The sequence below is a fragment of the Carica papaya genome, chromosome 1, assembly GCF_054855325.1.
Source record: "Carica papaya isolate Zhongbai chromosome 1, ASM5485532v1, whole genome shotgun sequence".
Taxonomy (NCBI): domain Eukaryota; kingdom Viridiplantae; phylum Streptophyta; class Magnoliopsida; order Brassicales; family Caricaceae; genus Carica; species Carica papaya.
Window position 1 is genome coordinate 9,809,046 of NC_142309.1, and position 10,476 is coordinate 9,819,521.

At 35.7% G+C, this 10,476-nt stretch overlaps 1 protein-coding gene across 1 annotated transcript; it reads left to right on the forward strand.

Annotated features, from left to right (window-relative positions):
* Positions 1 to 7,880: 7,880 nt before the first annotated feature.
* On the forward strand, positions 7,881 to 9,737 carry LOC110810832 (HXXXD-type acyl-transferase family protein). The gene is made up of 2 exons (XM_022037128.2): positions 7,881 to 8,600; positions 8,691 to 9,737. Exons 1-2 carry the CDS (start codon positions 8,163 to 8,165, stop codon positions 9,606 to 9,608), a joined length of 1,356 nt encoding a protein of 451 aa, XP_021892820.1. The 5' UTR covers positions 7,881 to 8,162; the 3' UTR covers positions 9,609 to 9,737.
* The last annotated feature ends 739 nt before the right edge of the window (positions 9,738 to 10,476 follow it).

A 10,476-nucleotide genomic window follows, 5' to 3' on the forward strand; every position in this document is an offset into this window, starting at 1 on the left:
AAATCTCAAAAGTCTCCCCATACAGATACTGGCACTAGGTCTTCAAGGCGTAGATAATGGCAGCAAGTTCTAAGTCATGGGTGGAGTAGTTTTTGTTATGACTCTTTAACTACCTAGACCCATAGGTTATAATCTTCTCATGCTGCATCAGAATACAACCCAACCCTAGGTAGGAGGCATCACTATAAACTATATATCCACCTATCCCACTCGGTAAAGCCAACACGGGTGTAGTAGTTAACCACTTCTTGAGTTCTGTAAAGCTCCTTTCGCAGTATTTGTTCCACTCAAACTTAACACTTTTCTTTGTGAGCCGAGTCAAATGAGCGTTAAGATAGAAAATCCTTCCACAAACCTGCGGTAATAACCTGTTATTCCAAGAAAGCAATGAATCTCCTTGACCGAGGTCAATTTCTCCTAATCAAGTATTACCTTAACTTTTTTTAGATTCATTGATACTCTATCCCTTGATATGATGTGTCATAAGAAGGTAGTCTGCTCAAGATAGAACCTACACTTACTCAATTTTGCATACAACTTTTTCTCTTTGAGAACCTGCAAAACTTGAGTCAGGTGGTGAGCATGTTCCTCTCTGCTTTTTGAATAGATCAGGATATCATCGATAAATATAATGACGAACTAATCCAAAATTTTTCTGAAAATCTTGTTCATTAAGTCCATAAAAATGGCTGGTGCGTTCGTTAGTTCAAATAACATGACTATGAACTCATAGTGTCTCTACCTGGTTCTGAAGGTTGTCTTGGAAATGCCCTCTACCATGATATTTACTTGATGGTAACCTGAACACAAGTTTATTTTGGAGAAGATCTGGACACCCTGCAACTGGTCAAAAAGGTCATCGATCCTGGAGAGAGAGTATTTATTTTTTATTGTGACCCTATACAATCTCCTGTATTCAATACATAATCTTAACGTCTCATCCCCTTTCCTTACAAATATGACTCCAGCACTCCAAAGAGACACACTATATCAAATGAACCCATTATCTTGAAATTTATTGCTCTGTTTCCTCAGCTCTTTTATCTCAACACAACTTATGCGGTAAATAGAAATAGAGATAGACTGAGTGTCAGGCTGAAGATCTATAGTGAACTCAACTTCTCTGTTCACTGGTAGTCAAGATAGTTCATCAGGAAACACATCCAAAAAGTCTCGGACTACCGGAATTTTTTAAATGCAAATTTTTTTCTTAAGTTTGTTTAATATAGAGAAAACAACCGAGTTAAAGCACTATATAATAAGAAAATTACCATGAGGGAATAATATTTAAAATTTTTATTAACTTGTAAATGACTCTTCATTAAGAGGGTTGAATACAAGTTTCTTGTGGAAATAATCTACGGTGGCGTGATATGCCACTAACCATTTCATTCCTAGGATTATATCAAAGTCTCCCGGGTCAATTTTTGTTAGGTCCACACTCAATTTTTTATCTGCTATGTCTATGATATAAGCTTTTTATATAACATCCACTAGTAGTGTCCTACTCTTAGAAGTAGATACAAACAACATAGAATTAAGTCTTTCAGGTAATATATTCAAGTTTTGTGTAAAAGCATATGAGACAAATGAATGTGAAGCATCAGTATCAATGAAAACATGTGCAAGGTGATTATAGATAGTGTATGTACCCTGTATCACATCTGCATTGGCTTCAGTATCCTGCTGAGTGAGGTTGTAAGCTCTGCCCTAGATAGGAAGTTTGGCCTAATTCTGATTTCGCGGGCACTCTTTCGCGTAGTGTTGGGAACTCCTATATATGTAGCAGGTATTGTTGAGGTGATAGTAGGATCAGTCCCATGATACTTGCCACAGTGTTGGCAAGTCCTATCGCATCATGTTACCGGAGTCTAAGGAGAAGCCTGAGTCACTGACCTAGGTTTCTTGTTCTACTAAACTAGTGCAGTGGGTGTTGGTCTCGGTGTGAAATTGGAGGTTTGGGATTCCCTACTACTAGAGAAAAGATGTGAAAGTTTCTCTCCACTAGCTGTGCCTTGGCTAGAACGGTTGAGTAAGTACTAAGCTCAAATACGTACAGTTACTGTTTAATCTCAGGATGAAGGCCCTACTCGAACTTTCTTACTTTCATGCCTTCATCCATCATGCTCTCAGGGGAATACTGGTCCAACTCTAGGAACTTTTGGGCATATTTCGACACAACCATATTACCCTAGACTAGGTGTGCAAACTTTATTTCCTTTAAGTGCCGGAGGTGCTATGGGAGGTACTTTGCATTGAAGGCCATCAAAAATTATTTCCAAGTAACTGAAACAGGTAAGGTAGTCTACTTGAGTTGCCACTAACGGTCTGCCTCTCCTACAAGCATGTAGGTGACAAGTACAACTTTCTGTTCAGAAACCACTCCAAGAGCTGCGAAGGTCTTCTCTGTCTCAGCTAACCAATATTCAGCATCTTCAAAAGAGGATGCTCCTACAAAGGTAGATAAGTTTAGTCTTTTATACATTTCAATGTAACATGCGTTCATCATAGGTGGAGCTAGATCCCGTGGAAGAGGGATTGGATTATGCACGAGAGGGACCAGATGACCCTATGTTGGTGTCAAATGATACGGTGGAGGCAAAGAATTATACTGTGGCGGTGCCAGATGATGAAGTAGAGGCACTAGATTGTATTGTGGCAGTGTCAAATGATACGATGGAGGAGCAGAGTTGTACCGGGATGGCTCTGGATCTTTCTGCTGTAAGGGTGGCTCAAATTATGGCAGTGAGAGAGGGCCAAACAGCTCCCTCCTTTCCTTCCAAACTTGCTGGGCAGAAATGAGTCTCTCCAACATCTCAAAGACTCAGTCAAAATCCTCTCAAAGTGAACCATTCCGGGCTGCTCGGTTTAGGTGGGGTCTTCATCTCCTCATATCTTTATAACTACATTTCAAAAGGAAGGGTTGAGCAATGTTTGTATATGGTGTTTTTAAGTCTTTGTGTAAGAAATGGTTTCGAAAAAAGCGGCTCTGATACTAATTGTAAAAGTCCAGAACCTTAAAGGAAATGGATTTATAATTTAAATGCGGAAGCGAATAATAGAGTTAGGGTTTACAATACTTACACAATAATTTAGAATGCTCAATAAAGACAAACCGTAATTAAAGAGAACAAAATGAATAAATAAGCATCCTAGGATAACCTTCACTAGCACTTGAAGGAAGTCCAGGTGGTGAACTACAAACAATCCTCTTACTGATCGAGATCTGGATCTTAGTCTTTTTGATCTGAAATAGTTAATGAAAGGGTGAGCTACAGTAGACCAATAAAAATATCACACTAATCATAGATATATAAAACTGAAGATTGGTAAAAATAAGAAAAAAAACTAATGAAGCTCTTACTTTAATTAATTATATTTAACTTAAAGACGTTGTTTGATACTTACCGTTACGAGTTTTCTAAAAAATAACCTATGAAGACCCATATCTATATCACTTTTCATTTTCACACATAAGAGAACAAGAGACGATAATTTTACTTTCTTACTTGTTTACTAGTATCCATAAGGGTTCATAGAGATGTTCTCCTACTCGTGAACCCAATATTCAATTTTAACAGTTAACCATCCCCATACCCCATCTAGTAATGAGCGCCAAACATTCCATCGTCTTGATACCCCATCTGGTATGAGAATGAACCATATCTCCCAAACTTTTTCAATATGGGACTTCTCATTCCCGTCTAACTGAGGTGACGTTTAGGTAAGGTTCCTTATGTACCGATTCCGTTCGCCCTTTTCCTGAGTATCTAGTAAGTCTTTCACATATAGATTCCCATCAAACAAAATAACCGACAAGCGCATACCAATATCTCATATTATATTTGTAGATCAATTAGACGACATTTATGCAGATGATATAAGTTTATTATAATAAGAGATCGAGTAACTAGATAACCGAATAAATCAGATAAAACGATAAGACCATTGAAACTATAAATTAAAAACATGCACAGTACGATAACAAACAAGTAGAATGGTATAGAAAAATAAACAGTAAATTAGGACAATTGTGAACTAACCAGTTCCGCCTCTATTAGTGACCTGTAATTATTTTTAGATCTTTCTAACTTTTCACAAAAATATAAAATTATACATCCTTAAGCCTCAATTTACCTTAATGGAGAATGGGGTGAGGGATCCTTACCTCGATCGGTATTTCAAGATGTTGCACTGTCTACTATGCCTCTTAACGGGTAGTGGATTTCTTGAAATTTTCTTGCAGAATTCAAAACACTCGTCACGTACCTAAAAATACTCCAAAAATCTAAAATCAGTGTCCAAAACTCTTTCCGACCAATTTGGGTTTCGGCATGGCGACGCTGTCGTGCTACGGTGCCGGCTCCGCCATCCACGATAGCAGTTCATCTCGATCTGCCCGATTCTGGCTAGTTTTGACCAGGTTTATACATATCCCTGCAAAAAAATACGTTAGGGGACCTCGGTTAGCCAGAAAATTACAAAAAACTGAACCTACCAGCGATGAGGTCTTCGGGTGCAGCGGCTCTCCCGGTTCTCCTTTGCAGCTGGAACTCTTTCTTTAGTTAACCTGCACAGAAAAAGACAATGAACACAATGATCAAAAAATCGCATGAAATAAGAAGTGGGAAGGGGCTTATCGAAAGAATTTTTTGGTTTTGGTCGCGGTGATTTCGCTGGAATTTGCCCCCAGTTTCTTGCTCACCCACCGTTCCTCTTGCTCCGATATGGCCATAGGGATGCTTAGAATCAAATTTCGAGCGGGTAGGAAGAAATTTTACATTTTTTGGCTGTCGTTGAAGGCTCCGGTGCAACGGCGGTCGACCTTTTTCTTTGGCGGCTGGTTCTTCTTCTCCAGCAGAGGTTGGTGGTTAGGGTTTAGATTCTCCTGCGACATGAGATATTTATACCCATCCCACGTCAATATGAGCCATTCATCGCGATTGATCTCATCCGTCCAGTCGCGCATAAAAAAGAAACGAATATGGACTGTTCATCGCGATTGATCTCGTTCGTCTGATCGTGCTTAAGGAGTGAACGAATATGAGTCGTTCACGTAGGCGAGATCGAACCTAGACCGTCAGATCCCTGAGCACGCGGATCGCCCGCATGGCCTCCCACGTGGTGCCAACGTCAGCGTGTTTTGACACGCGGTGTGTTACGGTTCGTCGGAGCTATTGATTAGGCCGTCCCATGTGATCGAATTTTTTTTTATATTTTGACCCCTTGTTTGTAATTTTTTTTCAAAAATACCTCCCTGAACTCAAATTTTCACACATTTTTCTTAAAATTATTTTCAATCTCATCCCCAATTCATTTTTTCTAAAAAATTCAATAAAATAAAATTAAAATTAATTAATTAATTGTTTTAATTAAATAATTTTATAAAAAAAATTTATCTCGGGCCGCTTTTCGGGTCTGGGTATTAAATTGCACACTTTTATTTCTTTTTCATCTTATTGGATTCCCAGTGAAAGTAATCATGTTGCTCATACATTAGTTAGGGAAGCTTCATTTATCTTTGAACATCAAATGGTTGGGTAGGGTCATCATATTGTTTTAAATGATATTATCTTTCTAAAAAATAAAATAGATATTTAAACTGGTTAATTGCTTAAGTTGAAATTGAATATTAGATTTACATATTCAAATAATAGATAAACAAAATGATATCTGTTTGAGGACAAATTATATAAAGCTAGAATGACATTACATTTTTGTTTGTATCTTGTTGATGACCCACAAAATCCCTCCTTTTAGTGCATATGAAGTAATTATCATATAGTCTAGAAAATAAATAACTACAACATATATCGATGAGTTATGATTACATTAATCTATTATTGCAAGGAAGTCTTTGGACTTTTGAACCTAGTAGTTAGAATATGAAAGAGAACATTGAGAGGCCAAGGTTTTGAGACATGTTAGGCTAATAAGCAAGATGCATAGAAAATGAAGAGTAAAGTTATTAGGTGGGAAAATGGAGGATATGCCCCATTCTTTTTAAACAAAGCAATTAATTGTTAGCTTGGTTATGAAAGAGGAAATTGAAAATTTGGCGGTGCAATTGGAGTTCAAGGCATGGGATATATACTGAGTTAGATGGGTTTGACAGAACTTGATTCCCTTTTTATCCCAAAGTCAAAAATTATAAGTTAAAAGAAAAGTTTGAATGGTCTAATCTTTGGCTTATCATCTCAACAAAATGCTTGTTAAGTAGGCTTTGCCTATACCCAGATACCATGAACATATTCTTCTGCTTATCTCTACAAAAGCTAAATTAGTAAACTATATAATATATATATATATATATACATATACGTTTGACATGAAGATAGAAAATTTGTTAAAATCAAAGTATTGCTTTAGGAATTTGATGCTTCATTCTTTCTTTTGCCAAAGTAGGTAATAATAATAATAACCTGGGTGTTGAATATTGAATATTTGTTTTGCAAATCAAATTATATGCTTTATTTTTGACTATTCTGTATCGACAATAAGAATCATCTATGTTTTATAATAATTCCATGTACATGCATACTGGCATAAAGCTTAAATGACCATGGCGAAAAGCATATGGATTGGTTTAGCTTTCAATTAGTTTTTAACCATAAACCAGAATCTTAATCCAGTGGATTGATGGGAAAGCATGTGGTAAGCACCCTCTAAAGATTCTTGATCTTTTTTTTTTTTTCTTTTTATGTTTTACATTTAATTATGGAATGATTAGTCATAACAGAGATTATTTAATAATGCAGAAAATTAATCCCAAGATTAATGAACAGGGAACTTGTATGTGGTCTATCTTTATTAAACTAATTATAAAATTTTAATTAAAATAAATGTGAACAACAATTAATAAATAATAAAGAAAAAAGAAAAATAAAGACAAGTTTTTAAAATTAATTAAAGAAATTATAGAATAATTAGTTATAAAGAAATAGTCAATAATACTCTTAATATATTAATTAAATATAATTAAAAATAAAATATAAGATTTCATTTAGATTTTTAATTCCTTTCCTTTTTTTTTTTTTTAAATTAATATAATATTTGTTAAAAAATAAGAATAAAATGTTATGGGTTCAACTCAGGATAATATTTTTATTCTATTAATATTTAAAAATTATGTATATTATCTTATAATAACTAGCGTATGAGTATTATTTAATTAATAATTATAAGAATTTAGTTAAAAAAAAAAAAAAACAAATGGTAATAAAAGAAGGCTGTGGAATCTTATTCAGCTAGGGGGGCTGCTCCTACCTTGGAACAGACTTTCAACATTCAGCATGTGAAAGTAGGCAACTCAATATATAAAGTTTGAAAATCTATTTGGTTCACCCAACAAAAACTCAAAAGTTAGTTTTAAGAGAAAGTACATGAACAAAAATCACATGATATCCATATCATCATCATGTACTACATCCAACATCCAAATATCCAATTACTCAACAGATTTCCTCACTATTAAGCTTTCTGCACTTCACATTATCAACCTGTTTTCTCATAAGCAATCCAAATGAATATATATAACTATGGTACGTACACACATATAAGAAGCTCTTACCCATTTGTTAAATGTTGAAATGAGTGACACCATCATCACCTATATCATCAAATTTCTTCTGGGTATCTTTTTTTTTTTTTTTAATTAGATATAATATTGACAAGTAAATATAATGAAAGAAGTTACTCCTATTCTCGCATTCTTTCTTTAGACCGGTCCAATACATGGTTAGACCGGGTTAGGCTGAGCAAGGAAAGGTGGAATTATTATTAACCCAAAAAAGGAAAAAGATAAAACAAAAGTTTTTGACATACAAATGGGTCGCGTTCGTTCTTTATAAACCGGTACGCATGATATGAAAAAGCGTCATAGAAATGTGGCAATGGAAAGAAGGGAAAAAAAAAAAAAAAAAAAAAAAAAAAAAGGTAGAGAGGTCATTTGTTTTCCTCTTTCCTAAATCGAATCTGATTGTACTCTCACCATATCCAACCATAGATCTTCCTCTACTCCCTCACCCATTTTATTCTTCCCAAACAAATCTCTCTTTCTCTCTCTCTCTCTCTCTCTCTCTCTCTCTCTATCAATCTATTTCTCTCAATTCACTCTTAAGAAGATCTTGAGGAGAGACGGAGACAGATAGCTATCTGCAAGTATGTTAAAATCTGCAGAAGAACTCCCAGATTGTTTTTATTATCATAACCAGCCAACCTTAATTCCACCGCACACACCAACTCCCACCCATTTTCTCTATCTCTCCAACCTGGACGATCAGAAATTTCTTCGGTTCTCCATTAAATATCTTTACCTTTTCAGAAAATCTGTCAGCTCTGATCTCTTGAAGCTTTCTCTTTCTCGGGTTCTCGTTGATTACTACCCTTTAGCAGGCAGGCTCACTACTAACTCCTTGAATGATAATCACAAGCTCCTGGTTGACTGTAATGGCCAAGGTGCTGTTTTTGCAGAAGCTTTCATGGATACTACTGCTCATGAGCTCCTCGAATTTGCCAGACGACCAAGCAGGTCTTTGAGAAAGCTCTTGTACAGAGTTGAAGCTCACAGTTTCTTGGACATTCCCCCACTTGTCGTTCAGGTTTCCTTTCCTTCTCTTCTCTTCTCCGATGCGTTTTGTTTTTTCTAAATCTCAAAATTGCCCCTCAATTTTTCTTTATTTGTTTTAAAGGTAACGAATCTCAGTTGCGGAGGAATGATCCTGTGCACCGCCATCAACCACTGTCTATGTGACGGCATAGGCACATCGCAGTTCCTACACGCTTGGGCCCACATGACGACAAAACCCAATCACGATCTACCAATCGCACCGTTCCACTGCCGCCACGTGTTAAGACCCCGAGATCCTCCTATGACAAACTATGTACACCCAGGATATACCCGAAATACCCTTAGAGACTCCAACAACATAATAAAGCAATACTTGGAGTCGCAGCCATTGGTACCTTCATCCATAACCTTCACCCCACCTCATATCCTTCACCTCAAGAGACAGTGCGTACCGTCGCTAAAATGCACCACCTTCGAAACCCTAGCAACTCACGCGTGGCGGTCATGGGTTCGATCACTAGACCTATCACCTTCCCTGACCGTGAAGCTCCTCTTCTCTGTGAACGTAAGGCAAAAGTTGAAACCAGAAATGCCTGAGGGGTATTACGGGAATGGATTTGTTTTAGGGTGTGCGGAGAGCAGCGTAAAAGAGTTACTGTCTAGTAATTTGCATTACGGAGTGAAGTTGGTTCAGCAGGCCAAATCAAAATTAACTGATGATTATTTGCGTTCCATGATTGATTTATTGGAGGATCAGACGGTGATAACAGATATAGGGTCAAGCTTAGTGATATCTCAATGGGCTAAGTTGGGATTAGAAGAGTTGGATTTTGGAGAAGGAAAGCCACTGCACATGGGTTCTCTTACTACTGACATTTACTGTTTGTTTCTACCGGTGGCTGGTAATTTTGATGCGGTAAGAGTTGTGGTGTCAGTACCAGAGAGTGTTGTTCAGAAGTTTGAGTATTTCATGAACGAGTCAGTGTTGGAGAGTGAAGATGATGATGATAAGAATTTAGATGCACATGCTGTCGTCTAAATTCTTCTTATACTATTATTTAAAGTTCAACTCATTTTACATATATATTATTTATATAGATAAACAACATATTAACTTCACTGTAAGTTGATTATCTAAAGTGAAATTTTACAGAAGTTTTTTAAACAATTTACGAATGCAGGTGGTTCTAAAAGTTGCTTCGATGATACATATGTCATGCGTAGTGTTTCACATGACCACCCACTCGTAGATTGCTTAAATTTACTTTCTAAGTAAATGATTTAGGCAATTATTACAACTCCTGCACGTTAAATTTTTGTGGTATATATATATATACACATATATATATATGTGTATATAATATAACTTTAACTTGGTTATACACATGGATTGCAGGTAGAAACTAGGAAGGTATATTCGGAATTTCAAATTAATGTAATGGTAATCAAAAGTTTGTTCATAAAACTTCTAATTCTAGTATAAATAATTTGTTTTTGATCACATTAGAAAAAATGTAATTCTTGTGCGTGTAAAAATTAATTGAAAAATAACATAAACAGTAAAAGAATAATGTAGATGCAACATCAATAATTTGTGGGTAACGTCTTAATTTTCTTTCACATTGGCTGTTTGTATAATATATGATTGTCTCAATTAATCAATGAATTTTGATGGTGGTGGGGGAGATCAAAGTCAAAATCATTGACCTTATATTTTTGGAAAAACTGTTTTGCTCTTATATCAACTTTTTTAATTTTATGTCAAAAATTTGTCTTTGGTCTCTTGCGGCAACATTAGCAAATTTCAAAAACCAGAAGATGAACAGAATGATTGTACATAATTCTTATATATTGTAAAATGTAAAATATAAATATATCTATTATTTTTATACTTTATTAATTTATTG

Bases quoted from the DNA above. Each gene is read 5' to 3' on its own strand.
- LOC110810832 (XM_022037128.2), top strand. From the start codon at position 8,163: ATGTTAAAATCTGCAGAAGAACTCCCAGATTGTTTTTATTATCATAAC. The intron at 8,601-8,690 runs GTTTCCTTTCCT...TTTGTTTTAAAG, and splicing joins TTCCCCCACTTGTCGTTCAG to GTAACGAATCTCAGTTGCGG.